The sequence below is a fragment of the Sardina pilchardus genome, chromosome 6, assembly GCF_963854185.1.
Source record: "Sardina pilchardus chromosome 6, fSarPil1.1, whole genome shotgun sequence".
Lineage (NCBI taxonomy): Eukaryota > Metazoa > Chordata > Actinopteri > Clupeiformes > Clupeidae > Sardina > Sardina pilchardus.
This window is the reverse complement of record NC_084999.1, coordinates 19,537,230-19,554,305: the sequence shown is the minus strand read 5'-3', so window position 1 is coordinate 19,554,305 and position 17,076 is coordinate 19,537,230. Positions and strand designations below refer to the sequence as shown.

The 17,076-nt window shown below is 44.4% G+C and overlaps 2 protein-coding genes across 2 annotated transcripts; both read left to right on the top strand.

Annotated features, from left to right (window-relative positions):
- Positions 1–769: 769 nt before the first annotated feature.
- klhl38b (kelch-like family member 38b) lies at positions 770–5,472 on the top strand. The gene is made up of 4 exons (XM_062538912.1): positions 770–926; positions 1,809–3,171; positions 3,291–3,396; positions 3,556–5,472. Exons 1-4 carry the CDS (start codon positions 910–912, stop codon positions 3,843–3,845), a joined length of 1,776 nt encoding a protein of 591 aa, XP_062394896.1. The 5' UTR covers positions 770–909; the 3' UTR covers positions 3,846–5,472.
- Positions 5,473–9,399: 3,927 nt separating this feature from the next.
- On the top strand, positions 9,400–16,228 carry fbxo32 (F-box protein 32). Its single transcript, XM_062538911.1, has 9 exons — positions 9,400–9,653; positions 10,404–10,516; positions 10,617–10,666; positions 10,813–10,905; positions 13,356–13,449; positions 14,656–14,840; positions 15,168–15,350; positions 15,675–15,818; positions 16,043–16,228. The coding sequence occupies exons 1-9, from the start codon at positions 9,538–9,540 to the stop codon at positions 16,130–16,132; spliced, it is 1,068 nt and encodes a 355-aa protein (XP_062394895.1). The 5' UTR covers positions 9,400–9,537; the 3' UTR covers positions 16,133–16,228.
- The last annotated feature ends 848 nt before the right edge of the window (positions 16,229–17,076 follow it).

The window sequence follows — 17,076 nt, the reverse complement described above, 5'->3', positions numbered from 1 at the left end:
GGGGTTGGGGGGACAGGAGACAGAGGTGGCGAGGGTCGCTTTTCCAAGCACAGAGCCAACTCCTCAAATAACCCTCTGGTGCAAACTATGCCTCTGTTTCACTGTAAAAACACAGGCACAAAAACATAGACACACAGCCACAGCCACACACACACACACACACACACACACACACACACACACACACACACACACACACACACACACACACACACACACACACACACACACACACTCAGATACTAAAGATACTATGCACATTTGCAGGTATGCATGCAGACACACATGCATATTTACACTAAGACTTGTGTATATGCACAGACACATATGCTCACAAAAACACACACATTCACTCACACTGATGTGTTGACACACAGATACACACACATGAAGACACTGAGTGACATACACTCAAATACACACGCACACACACATGCACGCACTGATCACTGATACACTAACACTCACACACACACACACACACACAAAGAGCAGCACATGGCCTGGAGTCAGTTCAGACGTGTTATGCAGACAAGAGTGAAACCCAGGCTAGGTGGAAAAAGAGGGAGAGGGAGAGAGAAGGAGAGGGAAAGAGAGAGGGAGAGGGAGAGGGGGAAGGAGAGGGAGTCACGTGCGTGGTGGGCTGCTGCTGCTGCTCTTCCAGGGATGGGGGAGCTATTCCTGGGGCTGGAATGTACACAGTGGCCTCGTGGAGAGAGCCCTCCACAACAAAAACAACACGCCACACATTTCCCTATAAACACCCACCAGACAGCAGGCGGTTTTTAACAAAGTAAAGATTCAGACAGACTGAACATGTTTATCAGTGAGCGGGAAAGATAGTGATATTTTTATGATTTTGTATTAAAGTTAACATTAAGAAGACCTGAGAACACCACTGGATACAGGATGTGCCCTGGAAAAAGGTAAGACTCGCTTGCAGAGCTGCAGAAGTAGTGGAGCAACAGCTGAAATAGATTAGCAGTTGCAATATTGTAAACCAGCCAATGCATAATTACGTAAAATACCCCAAAACAATAAGAACTAAATGCATGATTTCTTAGACCAGAACTGTGAATGCAAGCAGATCAATAGGTGTCCATAAAGTATTGCAAAAGTTAAGGTGTGTTAAAATGTTGAATGTGAGATATTGAAACATACATTATTTTGCAAATGTTTTTTTTACATTTATAGTATTCTCAACTGTTATTTTGTACTGATAATCCAGAAGGAAAAAAAATGAAGTAGCCAAATTGTATGAAATGCATTGAAATGTCTGAAATGCATTTCTGCAACGCTGTCCAATGCCCAAACTAGTAACATTTATATAGGATATTCAAAGTGCAGTTGTATATGAAATGTTTGTGTTGGGGCCAGAAAGTCACAGTGGCAGTGTGAGTAATCTGACTTGATGCTTTATTGGTGACACTGCTTTGTGGGGATTAGCGGGTGTCCATAATAATAATCTTGTAAAATGTTTGCGTCCAAGCGCTGAAACCATCAAGGACAAAGCGCTGGAACAGGGACTGACAGCTGAGGCCTTACATAACCATTTTGATAAAGTTAACTGCTTTGAAGAGCACGCTCTTGACATGGTTATTTTTATGATGTTCAAAGTACATCATATCAAGGCCATGCAACATCGCTCTTTCAGATTTTACCAGCACATTTAGCTAAAACAAAGGCAAAACCTTACAGCAATCAAAACAAAGCAAGATCCTCTAGCAATCCAACTGAAAACCAATCGACTCCATTTTTCCCCATGATTTTCTGCCATGCTCCTGCAACCGCCATTTTGTTTTTTCTAGACCGGAGCAGCCATCACCTGATGTGCTGCACTACAAGGACAAGGAGCTGGTCTCCAGTCTGCTCCTGCAGCTGAACCTCCTGCGGCAGGAGCGGGTCCTCACCGACGTGGTGCTGTGCTCGGGCGACAAGGAGCTGGCCTGCCACCGCAGCGTCCTGGCGTCCAGCAGCCCCTACTTCCGCGCCATGTTCTGCAGCGGCTTCCGGGAGAGCGGCCAGCCGCGCGTGGTCCTCGGGGGCGTCCCGCCCGAGGCGCTGAGCGCCGTGGTGGACTACGTGTACACGGGCGCGGCGAGCATCACGGCCGAGCTGGCGCTGCCGCTGATGCGGGCGGCGTCGCTGCTGCAGTACGGCCGGCTGTTCGAGGCCTGCTCGGCGTTCCTGCAGACGCAGACGGGCGCCGACAACTACCTGGGCATGCTGCGGCTGGCCGAGGCGCTGCACTGCGGCAGCCTGCGCGAGCGCGCCCGCGAGGTGACCGCCCGCTGCTTCCCGGCCGTGGCCGCCTCCGACGACTTCGCCGAGATCTCGCAGGCCGAGCTGGCGGACGTGCTCGGCGACGACCGGCTGTGCGCCGGCGAGGAGCAGGTGTTCGAGACCATGGTGGCCTGGGTGCGGCACAACGCGCCCGCCCGCGGCGCCGCCCTCCACGCCCTCTTCCGCAAGCTGCGGCTGCGCCACGTGCACCCCACCTACCTCTTCCAGTTCGTGGCGGGCGAGCCGCTGGTGCGGGCGTCGCCGCCGTGCCAGGAGCTCATCGACGCCGTGCAGCGCCTGCTCTTCTCCGTCGGGGCGGCGCCGTCGTGCCCCAGCGCCATCGACGACCTGTGGGACTCCCCTCGGCGCGAGGCGTGCCGCGAGGCCCTCGTGCTGGTCGGCGGGCGCAAGAACGGCCAACAGACGTCCCGCGAAGCGCTGCTCTTCGACGAAGTCACCCAGCAGTGGCAGAGCCTCGCCAAGCTCCCCGTGCGCCTCTACCGGGCATCCTACGCTTGCGTCCAGGGCGTCCTGTACGTATTGGGCGGGCTGGTGGTGTCCACCGGCAGCAGAGTGGGCACCCCTACCGACGCCGTCTACACCCTCTCCCTCAAGACCAACCAGTGGCGGGCAGCCGAGCCCATGCTGGCGCCCCACTATGCCCACCAGAGCGTCTCCCACATGCACTTCCTCTTCACCCTGGGCGGGCTGGCAGCGGACGGGCAACTGTCCGCCACCATCGAGAGGTACAACACCATGTTCAACCAGTGGGAGGACATGGCCCCCATGCCAAGCGCTGTCCTGCACCCAGCTGTGGCCGCTCACGACCAGAGGATATACGTCATCGGAGGAGAGGATGCCGAGCAGAATCCGGTCCGCATGATACAGGTAGAGCCGCCCGTAAACACAAAGCCACCCTGAGAGCATGTTTATGTCACGGGACGTAAACAAACCTACACAAAAGCCATCTGTATTCAACACGTTATTTCCGTGCTGTGCCCACACAGGTGTACCACATGGCGAGGAATCTGTGGTGTAAAATTGAAACCAGGATGGTGAAAAACGTATGTGCCCCAGCTGCAGTCGTTGATGACAAAATCTACATTGTAGGAGGTAAAGCCTGAATTTAACATCATGTGTATTTTCTCAGGATTAGTTTAGTTATATGCAGCATCATGTTAATATGGATATCATGACTAGTGGTAATTATGAAACAACCCACAATGTGCCTTTGTTCAACACTGCACATATACTTTCCATGTCATTCTGTAGGGTACACCCGAAGAACGATAGCTTACGACACCAAAGCCAACAAGTTTGTGAAATGCGCGAGCATTAAAGACAGGAGAATGCACCACTCAGCCACAGCGATAAACAACAAGCTCTACGTGACTGGAGGCCGCTACATCAACAACCATGACGTCATCAAGGACTCGGACGGCTTTGATTGCTACGACCCTGAGTCAGATGCATGGAGCTCCAAGGGCAAGCTTCCCTACAGACTATTTGACCACGGCTCTGTTCCTTTGGTCGGCGTCTCCAGCAAATCTTTTCCTTCTTGAGGACTGTCAGGACAGAAAAGAACTTTTAACGGAAGTAAGGTTTTTGCTGAATCAAAGTAGCATATACTCCACTCTGCCTTTAGAAAAAAAAGGTGTGATGTAGAACCACAAATGGTTATATTGCATGCTTCATATATGGCACCCCTAAATGGTTCTTTAAACCATTCTTAAGAGTTCAACAAAGGAACACCTAAAGGTTCTTTAAAGCCTACATGGTTCTACGGTATATAGCACCCCAAGAACCTTTTGTAAGAGTGAATAGTGCATACAATACAGCCATTTGAATAAGCCCTTTGACCAAACAGATGCAAATGACATGGTTTGGGTCAGTTGAACTCGTCTCCAAGGAGACATATTTTTTTTGCCAACTCAGGTTTGAACTGCATGTTCTGAATTTGCGTCTGAGGTTTTACAAACATTTGCACATAAGTTTTGGATCAAGCTAAAAAGGAGGTCCCTGGTAGATGTATGCCTTCAAGCTGAAGAGCACTCACCTGTGTTTCCCTGTGTGCCTTCACATTCATGTCTGTGATATGGGGCACTGCTCTGTTTACATGCTGATTGTATTCCAGATGTGTTTTTTTTTTCATCTGTTTTTGTCTTTGAAAGGAAATGTCTTCTATATGTGTTTGTGATCATGGACAGAGAATCTGACCTCACACATTTGACTCCAGAGCAAACAGTTACTTTTAAGAAGTCCAAACTGACCTTTCTTCTACATTCCTCCAGAGTAGTATTCATGGAATCCCTTAGTAGGCCTAGTTCTGAGGATACCGCATCAATCACTTACAAATATGGGATTTCAGTACAGCTCAAATCAGTTGGCCCAAAACTGCCGCTTTCATAGTTCTCCAAAAGAAAGTGTTAACATCACAAGTTCAATGCCAAATAATCATTTTGAGATAAGATAAAAGCACACATCACATCGGTATGTGATGATTAAGCCCAATTTCTTTTTTCATGGCTTTTCTTTTCTTTTTTCGAGTGTTTAGGCCTACTACCACAATCATACAACTCAGCGCACATCACACAATGCAAATAAAATGTTTTGGTATACATACAATGGGAGTGTACCCATATACAATGACGCTACTGCTAACAATAGCTAAAAAGTGTATAGCTGATGTTTACAGATTCTCTCCGGTCTCTCCAGTCCCCTAGTCTCCATGTCTGACTGCTGAGGCTGAGAAGAGACAGCCAGCCACTGGCTGATGAAACAGCACAGTGCATTTGTGTAATTGAGAATGATCTGACTGTGTTTATCCAGAGCTAATTAGTGGTGTTAGCTGTGAGAGTGTTGTTGCTAGCATGTGTGTGTTTCAGATTTCAGCATGGTAGATGAACATGCCACATGCAGAGAGGGTCATTTGGGTTGTCTCTCACATTGCAATACACAAACACACAACACTGATTTTTTTATTTATTTGCCTACAAACCACTTGACTGATGTACACAGAAGTTTCTATTTATCTGATTTTGTTTGTTTGTATCACTTGTCAGGAAAATTCCACTTGACGGATTGTTTATTATTCTGTTTAATTTGCTTTTATAATGAAATTACAGATTGTAGTGGTCTGTATATTTTGTATGCTCAGTTTGAAAAGAAAATACAACTTCAACATTAGAATTGTATATGCCTCTTTTCTTTGGGTTTAAACAGAATAGCTTGCATAAATGGCTACAATTCAAGCCCCATTCCTATTAAACAAGCCAAATGAATTGATTGAACTACATTTGCTTTATCATATTGGCAAATCCTGTTGTTGCCATCTCAAAGGTGAAATTTCATAGACAGAACTGGGGCAAACATTACTGAGGAGGTGTCGTGACCTTCGAGGAAACCAGAGAGGGCCAAGGAGTGAGCCTCACATGTCTTGACAGTGACATTCACTCACACCGGCCCAGGGTGTTACAACATGCCCAGGACACATGGAATAACAACTAAAGGGGTCACACTCGCAAGTCCCCTGCTCTGATCCAGTGAACATACTTATTATTAAGACAAATTATTATTATGTATAAAAAAAATATTATCATTATTATTATTAGTAGTATAGTAGTAGTAGTAGTAGTAGGCCTATGTATGTATGTATACAAACAATCTATTTGTTTGAAAGTCTTTGAACAGCAGAGTTTAACAATCCTTCAGATTTAGGCAACACATTTATTGTATGTGTCATCATAACACAGTATGCTTCTAAAGAATGGAAAATGTTTATGTTTAACAGATGGATCCCATAGATTTGAATCCATCAGAAATACAAACATTCCTGACATCTCAACAGCCATCAGTTTCTCAACTGCGTAGCAGCAAGTATGTTGTGTTCCTATCAGACAATCACATATTCTGAGTGTGGAAAACCTTCTGAGCTGTTGCATATCAAGTGGCAGCTAAAGCCTTTAGCTGACTGGGCACATGTGTGGAGTTCATGACTTACCTGGAACTGACTTAGAATTCCCGTGGCGCCTGGACATTCCATGCCAAAGGTTGCTCAGCAAATGCTGGGGGGGCCACAGACAGGGCTGTTGGTGTGTGTGTGGGGGGGGGGGGGAGGGGGGCAATTGGGGAGGCGCGTGTGAGGGGCTCTGGAAACTATAGGTGATCTCCAGGTTATTTCGGGAAACAAACAAGAGAGAACACTACACCCCGAGAATCATGTGGCTGACCCTATTCTGCAGATGTGACGGCCCAGAGGGTAAATTGCAACATTTCGCTTGCCAGCTTCGGGGGAATGATGAAATGATGGCAGGAGAGGAGCAGCAACAGGTGTGTGATCATCATCACTGCGGGACGGCGCTAGTCAGGGCTAGTCAGCTGGCACGCGGCCTCAACAGCTAAACAGACAAATGAGAATTCCATCATACATTTCATGGAAAAGATTGATAGCATGAAGCAACTACATCTTTATCATGGCTTGACTACTTAGTTAAGTAGTTTAGCTGCTTTCATCAGCCTAAAATTCCTGCCTATCATACTTCATCTAGTGAACAAGCCCATTTGGGCTAATAATAACACTATAAGGACAGGTTCACACATGCATTTGCCATACATATTATTTTCATGTCCAGTGTTCTTAAATAGCTATGAGGAACCACAATTTGTTCCAGAAGATATCCTTTGAGGACTGAGTAAGCCAGTGAGGTTTTGTTTTTATCTCTAAGGCATTCGGCCCAAGCATGAATGTCTAGGAAATCCCCATTCTGCGCCACTCCTGTGGGCCAAACGCTAGGCATAGCATGGGAAAGGATATTTTTAGGAGAAGAACAGATGTCACATGATGTTGAATGTTGCTTACCAGCATCTATTTGACTAACACTAACACTATCCCTGGGACACATGAGCTGGCTTCCATGGGAGATATTTTTTTATTAAAGAAAAAAGAGAGAAGTCGGTCATTTTTTTAAACCATAATCTAAACAGTGGCTCTGACATCACTTACTCTGGACAGACGCCTAACTGCAAGTTTGTTGTTTCAAATATTTGGGACTTGCAAAGTCCCTCATAGTTTAATGTTGACTATGGAGTTTTCATTTCAGGAATTTTCTGTGATACCGGTATCTTTCAAATTGAGCATGATTTCTCTTTAACAAAGCATTCACTGATAATACATTGTAAGAATCAAGTTGGATTTAGAGAAATACAACTTTTCTTTCCATATTTAAGTTTTCTGTGTCAATGAAGTTACATGTGCAGACCAATTGGATTATTATCACAACACAGAATGTATACAGGCTAAGCAAACAAACGAACATCAGATTCCATGAATCAGGAATCATGATGGTGGTATCATAATGTTGAATTTCAATCTGATTTCCTAATTTACCTGACATTTTTAATCAGAGTACAGAATATAACCAGACTTAAATCTAGTTGGTTGTTTGCATGTAACTGGCCCGAGTGTCACAAGCGTACTTTTATTTAGAACAGGGTGTCTCTATGACCAACGACAGTGTCCTCTTAGCTTTTTTTTCCATTGCTGTCGTGACTTGTGCAATTGTTGATGTATTTTTCCTCCTTGCTGAGGCAAGTGTAACATTTGACCTTCAGTTCCATGCAAGAGAGGGAGAGAGAGAGACAATCCCAATCTCCTGGTCGCCCTGGCGAGGTCTGCACACCTGCTGCAACCCACTCCAGTTACCCCCCCATGTGAGCTGGTGCTCTATAGGGATGCCAGGGGGTGGGTCAGTGGCTGTTGCACTCACAGTCACACGGCAGTATTTCTCTAGAAGCCCTGAAGGGGCCCTGCTCAACATCTGGCAAACTCCTCAGCCTCAGATTGCACCAGCAATTTTGTCAATGGTATTGACGATATTATATTGAATTTTGTGTTTATATCATATTTATAACATAATGCTGCATCATCGATAATGACACCGACACAGTCTCATATATGACAGGCCTGTAACTGTCATTTGTTTTAAGGTCCGATTGATATTCTGGCCTGCAGTCAAATTGCATACCTCAAGACTGAGAGTCCCAGCAGACGCTTGTAAGAGCATTGTATGCAGATGACTTGTCATTTTGACCTGTCTTTGTGACATGATCTCCTTCTACTCAAAACAGTGAATAAACTGTGAAAATGAACACCCAGTCACGATCACATGGTGGCACCTATTATTATGTAACACATGGTGTGGATGTGTTTGTGTCTGAATGGGAAGGTGTGGGGTAGTTCTTTGGTTGTCAAATCAATTCCCTTTCAGCTGTTGCATAGAACAGCTGTTCATTTATCAACATCTCACTCCACACCATTTGATTACAGTGCATGACTTTAGGGAAATTAGTAGCCTTCCTGCTTTTTTGAAGAAGACAGTGGAATAGAGGCATTACATCCTGAGCAGTAGAAATCTATATGTCTCTCTGCTCACTGCTCAGTAAACAATCTCAACCTTTGGCCTCTGTTTTGAAAGACATCCAAAATTCCAGATCACATAGGTTACATCAAGGATGTTGGCAACGTTTTATGTTGCAAGTTTCTAGAACACTTTCTCCCATATAATCTGATGGCAACGTGGCTAATTTCAACACAAAAAAGCAAATTATGTCTTGTGATTAAATTGTGGTAGAGGTACCAACACGCCATTTGTTTACACCAGTTTTCAAGTGCTCCAGGATCTGACCTAGGCTACTTTCATTTAAGTAGCCTATCTATCATCGGAAGCCTCGACCTATGATGTAACTCGTTGTAACTGTTGAACAGCTATTACATTAAACAGGTTTAAACGGTATTATCTGCGTAAAGAGCGAGTTTCAGAATGTTGATAGCCTACGTGTCTCTGTATAATTCTCATACATCTTATTTTCCAAACGTTGTGAAACAGCAGCACGGATAAATCACCTGGTAGCGTTCACAAGACTGCATGAGGGTTATTTAGTAAGAGGGTGAAAGCATCCCCGACTTGGGGTGATAATGTTTCTAGAGACGTTTTGCAATACTGTGGAAGATGATAAACAAAGCCACGTGTTGACTTGATGGGCTGTCTCCAAAGTGGGCGGGTGGGAACACATTTCCGGATTGTCAGACCACATATAAAAATGCCGCTGCGCACTTTCAACATCAGATCATTTTCCATAGGACTTAACAACAAAAGACATTCAGCGCTTTCTTGAAATAAGCCTGCGCATTTGATATTCTATTTATTTAATTTGTTCACTGAATCTAGCCTACTCGCCGGTCACAACAATTCGAAAATGCCATTTCTTGGACAAGACTGGCGGTCACCTGGTCAAAGCTGGGTGAAAACAGAGGAGGGATGGAAAAAATCGTCTCAGGACGAAAAAAATAACAATGTTTCCGAGTTGAAGAGGTCAGTGAACGCATCCCGCTGATGGTCATTTACCTGATGAGCACATGTATCCTAATGTTATTGACCAGAGTTGGTGACATAATGATACAGTTTAGCCTATATATAGCCTATACAATTTGTAGTTTGTTAAGCTTACCACCGAGCAGATAATCTATAATAGCAGTTATGAGACGTAGCCTCTATCACAAGACTTTATCGGATGCGTCCTGGCGTTACCGAATGGCAGTACGCTGTTTTTGCTCATATAGCTAGGACATCAAGGTCAACACTCAAGTTTGTCTTAAAAAACGAATGTTGGTGAATAGTTTATTAGTTACGTCTGTCCGTCGTTTCAAATGACAAGATGCCTTTGTTGCTCTGCCTGGCTGCAGACGTCATCTGAAGTTTCAACAGCAGTGAGGGTTTATTATTGTCCCTTTGTTTCTATAGGCTATCATGGATTCAGGGGTTTGCTGTAGAGAATTTTATTTTCAGTGAACAGAAATGGAAGTGGGCCTGTAGTGTTCATGTGAAACTGGTGATATAGGCTGTAGCCTATACATCACCCCCAAAAATGAAATAAATAAATAAATAAACAAATAAATAAACAAATACTCATAGGCCTACGTACCAATAATCAACTAAATGTTCTGGCAGAAATCCAGGAAGGAGGGATTTAATAGACCAGTATAATGTCAATATTAGTGTTAGTATAATGTTAGTATGGTATGCATGTAATCAAAGTCCAGTGGGTTTTGTTGTGTCTTATAGCTTTTCCAAAGAGGAGATTTATTACAAAGAAAACCTGTTGCTCTCATTGAACTATGATGTGGCTGCAAAGAAGAGGAAGAAGGACCTCCTAAACAACAACACTAAGATTCCCTGTAAGTGGTGGCACATCTTCGACTAAGATCACTATTTTTTTCATTATTAATGCCTACAGTATTACAACATTAATGCCTTTTCTTTTGTCTTCTAATGTAGATTTCTACAAAGACAAATGGATATATGTACACAAAGGGAGCACAAAAGAGGTAATGTAAACTAATGTATATCTTTAAGTCATGTCACCTGTATGTGTCTACATATAAGCTATTGTATTATGTTTATATATCTATAGTAATACTGAAACATGAGTTAAATCCATGACTGAAACAGAATGTGTTCATGACTCCTCTAGCGCCATGGGTACTGTACTCTGGGTGAAGCCTTCAATCGGCTGGACTTCTGCAGTGCCATTAGGGACACCCGGCGTTTCAACTACGTTGTGAGGGTGAGTCTGACTCAGGCCTTTCAGAATAGAGAATGCTAGAATCCAAGACTGTAAAGAAAGATTTTAGATTCCCAGTGTGTGTGTGTGTGTGTGTGTGTGTGTGTGTGTAGCCTATACTGAGCTGCTTCTCTGCACACTTGCCATTTGAGAGAGTTAAAGCCCACTCCGTGGGTGTGTATCTCAGGGCCTTATCACTGCACTCCAGACAAGAGGCGGCCTGTGGAGATGTTCTGACCCCAGGGTGGCCCGCAGGCGTTTGTTCCTCCATGTGTTTGTGTCTGTGTGTTTTGGTCCTGCCCTTTAAATGTGAAGACTCTCTGAAGACATAGGAATCCAACATACATTGCTGCTTCACTCAGTGATTTCCAGTTGAAAGTGCCTATTAGAAAGACTATATTTTTTTGAGAAATGTTATAGTGTGGTATTAAAGCATGTAGGAGAAGTAATGAATACAGAAGTAGGTTATTCTTTGACCACATGGTTTTGGGAGCATAAAGAGCGAAGGCCATGCAGGTCAACTCTACCTGTTAAATGAGGAAAGAGAAAGGGGTTACTATCAGCCAGCGTTCAAGCAGATGATTGAGCTTGGGCTAGGCATGAGGCATGAGGGGGTTTATGAAACTAGACCGGGAAGGCAAATGACTCAGCCATCTCCTCGAACCCCCCCCCCCCCCCAAACACACACACACACACATACAGACACACACACAAACACAGATACACACAGCATAACCCCATTTTGTAAACTCCCCAAGTCTCAGGTTGCAGTTGTTTATTTGACATATGTAACCAGTCGTGGAATTCACAAGCCTGAAGTCTCTAGACGAGCACAAAAGTGTCTTGTCATGAGTTCTCGTCCAGTGTTCTGACCCCTTGTTTATTGATCATCCATTGCTCGGAGTCTTCAAAACAAAGAGCCTCTACATCAACAAGCCATACAGATGAATCATTTGTTTTTATTTAGAGGGTATATTTAGCACCAGACAGAGTGCATGACACTTGTAGCTGTCACATATCTCTGGTTGGATTTCCTCTAGTGCCAGACTTTTGTTTGTTGTTGTGCCATCTCAACGTCTGCGTAAAGGTGAAATAGGCTCAGAAACACAACTGTTTTAGTGAGAACAATTTGTTTGGACGTGTCCCTGCTGTCGGCCATAAAGAGGAACCCTGTGTTCCAGTTCTTGAAGCATGGCAACAGAGGTATCAGGTTTGCCTGTGCTGCGTAGTCTGTTGTCTGGCCTAATGGAAGCTGTGTGTTGGTATTTTGCAGAGTGACCGGCGCAAAGTGTTCTCAGTTACAAGGATCAGATTTTAATGAGAGTGGAAAAAGCCGTCCCCTCTTGCGGCAAGACTCGGAGCTTTCTAGATGCTGTCGATGTGTTGTGGGGCACAGTGTGCCATGCATTTAAGTGGCCCAGCACCTGTTGTGAACCTCCGACAACATGTGACCACTGCTGTACCATTTTGTTTTGTGTCGGGTAGTCGTCTCACAGACATCATAACAGTCCCGAAAAAAAAAATGTGGGTCACATGGGGCCGAGCAAGTAAACACTCGTTACGTAAAAGGAGGGTGAACTGGAAGAAGTACTTGTGAATGATGACGGCGAGTGCACTGAAGTGTTTACAGTGCAGCGCTTTTGGCTCCGGTTCAGCACCTGGTGGTAGCTGATGAAAACCAAACAGCGGCTGCCGAGCCAGCAGCAAGGTGACATGATGGCTGCCTGCTGCGAGGACGTGATGTTCCACCAGCCCCAGTAGCCACTGTGTGTGGAGGGGATCGGGACCTGTTCGCCCAGATCTGGTCCAGAGTTATGCTTGGGGTGGGGGTGGGGGTGGGGGTGGGAGGGAGGGGGGAGTCCAGTGAAAGGGGACTTTGCTCATTTGTCTCAGGGTCAAGTGGTTGCCAGTGCTGCTCCATGATGTCAGCACAGTGGCTGAGAAGTCACATGCCCTCGCATGCCTGCCACTCAGGCTGCCCCTGTCCACTGTTTGGCCAGTCCACTCTCCTCCCGCCTCTTGTCTTCCTGTCCCTGAACTGTGCTGGCAAAATGAAAGTAGTCTACAATATATAGGCTAATGACTTTGCCTCCTTTTCAATTTATACCGTTCTTTCAGTATAAAGTTATACAGTGCAGCAAAATCTACCAATAAGTAACAATTATTATTTCAAATTCTGTATTGCAATAATAAAAAAAAAAAGTCATGCTAGCTTCTCCAAACGACTACAAAAATAACCTCTGTTGCAGTTCGGCCTGAGTTTACCTCTCTCTTGTCTTGGTTCAAGGAGAGAGGTCACACACTAAATGGTGAAGAGATTTTTTGTATCCCCACTGGGCCCTTTTGTTTTGAAAGTGGCCTGTCTAAAAGAGAAACACAGCCCAGTAAATGATGAGAGCACAGCGAGTCTGGAATCTGACGGCGTTTTGAAATTTATGTGTGTCCCTGTGCAGCTGCTGGAGTTGATTGCCAAGTCTCAGCTGCCGTCTCTGAGCGGAGTGGCACAGAAGAACTACATGAACATCCTGGAGAGAGTGGTGCAGAAAGGTGAGCAGAGGCTTCGTGTCCTCAGGAGCATGGTGTTTGGTTAATTGAAGTATTTGAAGAGTTCATATGTAAAACAAGTTAAGTCCATTTGTACATACATATATTTATTATCATTACTGTTATTATCAGTCATGCTGTGGGAATGACTTGATAGAAATGGCCTGGGATTGATTATAAAAACATGATTATTGCACATTTTGTGAAGGTGAACTTAACGGTTCTTGCATCTGAACTCTTCATGTATTTGCCACAACTGGGCTGCATGAATGACACTTGACATTCAGGGTTGATAATGATGGCCAAACAGTGTTCAGTGTTCTTTTGTGCCTTTTTATTTAGTTATTTACTTGTGTTGCTTTATATATCTAAAACCTATTCCCTCATGAATCGCATACCCCTGTGCAAAGCAATGTGAGCAAAGCAAAACTATGAGGCAAGTCGATGGGTCTCCCATCATACTAAATGAACTCATTTGCAACTCATGGACAAAAGTGGCTTACCACTGTCATTCAGTGTGGCTGGCATGGCTGGGGAATTTCATAATTGCTTTCGCTGGAAGGAATGAAGGCCCTTTTGAGAGCAAACAGATCTCTGTGGAGTATTGTAAACTAAATGTTCCCTGAGCCAAACAAAGAGCCAGGTTGTTATGGGAAACATGTAAGACTTACTTGTAGATCATGTCTGAAAGGTATATGAGAGTTGAGAGTGTGAAATTTTGTGGATATGCTCGTTGACACAGAAATGCCACTGTATAGGAGGCCTGGTAAGCGAGGTAAATAGCGAACTCGGACAACATTGGCAGTAACCACTGATGTCTAAAAAAACAAACAATGCACTGAGCAGCCATTGTTTATAAAGTGTCATATTGTTTGGAGATCATCAGCAGTTACTCCTGAAGTCTTCATATTAAACCCCTCGGATGATGCAATGGCTAGCAAACTAATACAATATTGAATACAAACAAATACAAACCTAAACCAAAAAATAGTTAAAAAGTTCAATTATGATTATGGCGTCATAATCTCTTGGTTTTTGTCTAACCAGCATTTATGGCGTCATAATCTCTTGTTTTTTGTCTAACCACTATTTCAACTCCTGAAATACTGAAACGCTAATGCTAAATCGTCAACCCTCTCCACTAATAATACCTCAGTTGTCCTCAGCTGCATTACGCTAACAACATGCCTCCTTCTTTCCCCGTCCCAGTTCTGGATGACCAGCAGAACGTGCGGCCCATCAAGGAGCTCCTGCAGACCCTCTACGTGTCCCTGTGTGGCCTGGTGCAGGACATGGGCAAGTCGGTGCTGGTGGGCAACATCAATATCTGGGTGCACCGCATGGAGAACATCCTGCAGTGGCAACAGCAGCTGGACAACATTCAGATCAACAGGGTGAGTGCCAGAGCTCGGAGAGGCCCCTGGCGCGAAGCAGAGGCTTCCTCAGGACACAAAGATAGATAGGCTGTTTTGAGAGTTTGGGTGCCATAGCCATGGATCATCCTACTTTAATAGCATTCTTTCACTGGTGTTTTAAAGTAGGAATAAGTATTTTTTATCTACTTCTCAGTCACACAAACATAGAAGTATATTCTATCTGTTTATATAATTACTGTATAAAAGAAAAGAAAAGCTCTTAACGGTCAAACATTGTTTCACCAGTCACAGCAGATCATTTGAAATCTCTTGACTGATTACTATAATTTGTGTCTCCTCCTCCAGCCAACCACTACAGGGATGACCCTAACTGACCTCCCTGCCAGCCTCCAGCTCAACATCATGCGCCGCCTCTCGGACGGGCGAGACATCGTCAGTCTCGGCCAGGTGTGCCCGGACCTCGGGGTGTTGTCAGAGGACCGGCTGCTGTGGAAGAACCTGTGCCAGTACCACTTCACCGACCGACAGGTAAGCGTCCCCCATAGCCGGGTTGATGGGTTAGTCCTGCTATTGAAACACACTCGTGTGAGAGAGCGTGTCGGGTCTGAGCGCCTTTCCACCCAGCCGACTGAAGCTCCATTAACTCCAGATGTTTGGGAGCATAGTTCTGGAGCTATCCAAACAAGCCAGAGCTATTTGATGCTATTTGCCGCTTTGAGGTTGGAAGATGTCGTCAGTTGTGGACTATTCTGGTTTCAGATTTCATCGGACTCGTTAATGCGAGTTTGATCTTTTATAACAGCTTCTGTTGTTGGACCGCAATTTTAATTTCCTCTCTTGTGCTCTGTGCAGATCCGCAAGCGTCTAATGGTGTCTGATAAAGGCCACCTAGAATGGAAGAAGATGTATTTCAAGATGAGCAGGTGCTACCCTCACAAGGAGCAGTACAGCGACACACTGCAGTTCTGCACACACTGCCACATCCTCTTCTGGAAGGTGAGAATTTCACACGCGACACACATTCAGATCAGCCACCTCGACACCCTGTTCACTTCACATGCGTTCAACTTCTCCGTGATTCTGCTGTAACAGTAGCAATCTCATGCATGCAAACTCACTTTCGGCTGTTAAACTAGCATCTGCAACAGTAAGTAGGGGAAATGTGCAGCAGTCCACTGACTTTAGCTTTGTTTTTGTTGACGTTTTCATTTTGTTCCCAGGACACAGACCACCCATGCACAGCCAACAATGCAGAGAGTTGCTGCGTTCCAGTATCTCCACAGGGCTTCATCAACCTCTTCAAGTTCTGAGGGGGAAGTCCGCCATCAGCATGTGTATATATGTCAATAGTGCAATGGATTCCTGGATGTCTTGAGACTGGGTAGGGGAAAAGGCCTGGACGGGTGAAAGGGAGGGCGGGGGGGGCTGTATTATATAATTTATGTTTTCACTGATGGGAAAAGAGACTTGAGATATAGTGAATGTGAAATAGAATGATAAGAGAATGTATCACTTGGAAGATGCAATTTTGTCTTGGGAGATATTTTGGGTCGATTACTACAGTATCTTCCTCAACACGTGGAATGTATGGACTAACCAAGAAGTGATTTTTCTTTTCTGTAGTTTCAAGAAGTGATTTAATTGAATGGAATCAGGTGTTTTAGTCAACAAATACTTGAGTAAGATCGTTTCCAAATATTCTGAAAGGAAAGTATGGTTTTGAAGTCAGAATAAGCATGATGTGTAAGAGAAAATAGGTGTTTACCAAAAAGGGCCTTGTAATATGATTGTGTGCAATACTTTTCTAATTGACTTTTGTGTTTTTTCTTTTTTCACTTTTATACTTTTCTTATTGAGTATGAATGTGTCAATTTGTTGGGAATGACAGGAGTTCTTGTACACTGTTAATAACAGATTCACTAAGTGCCTGAAAGCATCGCAGATAATTCAGAAAATGCAGATAATCCTGAGAAATTCCTTTTTTTGTTGTTGGTTTTATAAGCAAGTTATACAAACTATGACTCTGACAACTTTGAGATCTTGGCTGTAGGGCCACCATCCTCCTTATTAGGAATATCTATGGCGAGCAGATTTACAACTTAATGCTTGACAAAGTCTTGGTGGCCACGTGCATGATGCAGAATTATACCCCAAATTGTTTCTGTTTTCTCATTGTTATTAACTGAACAGTATTATGTGGTATAAAAGCAAAATTATTAATTATAGACGGCAACGGCATTAATGCACAAGAGTT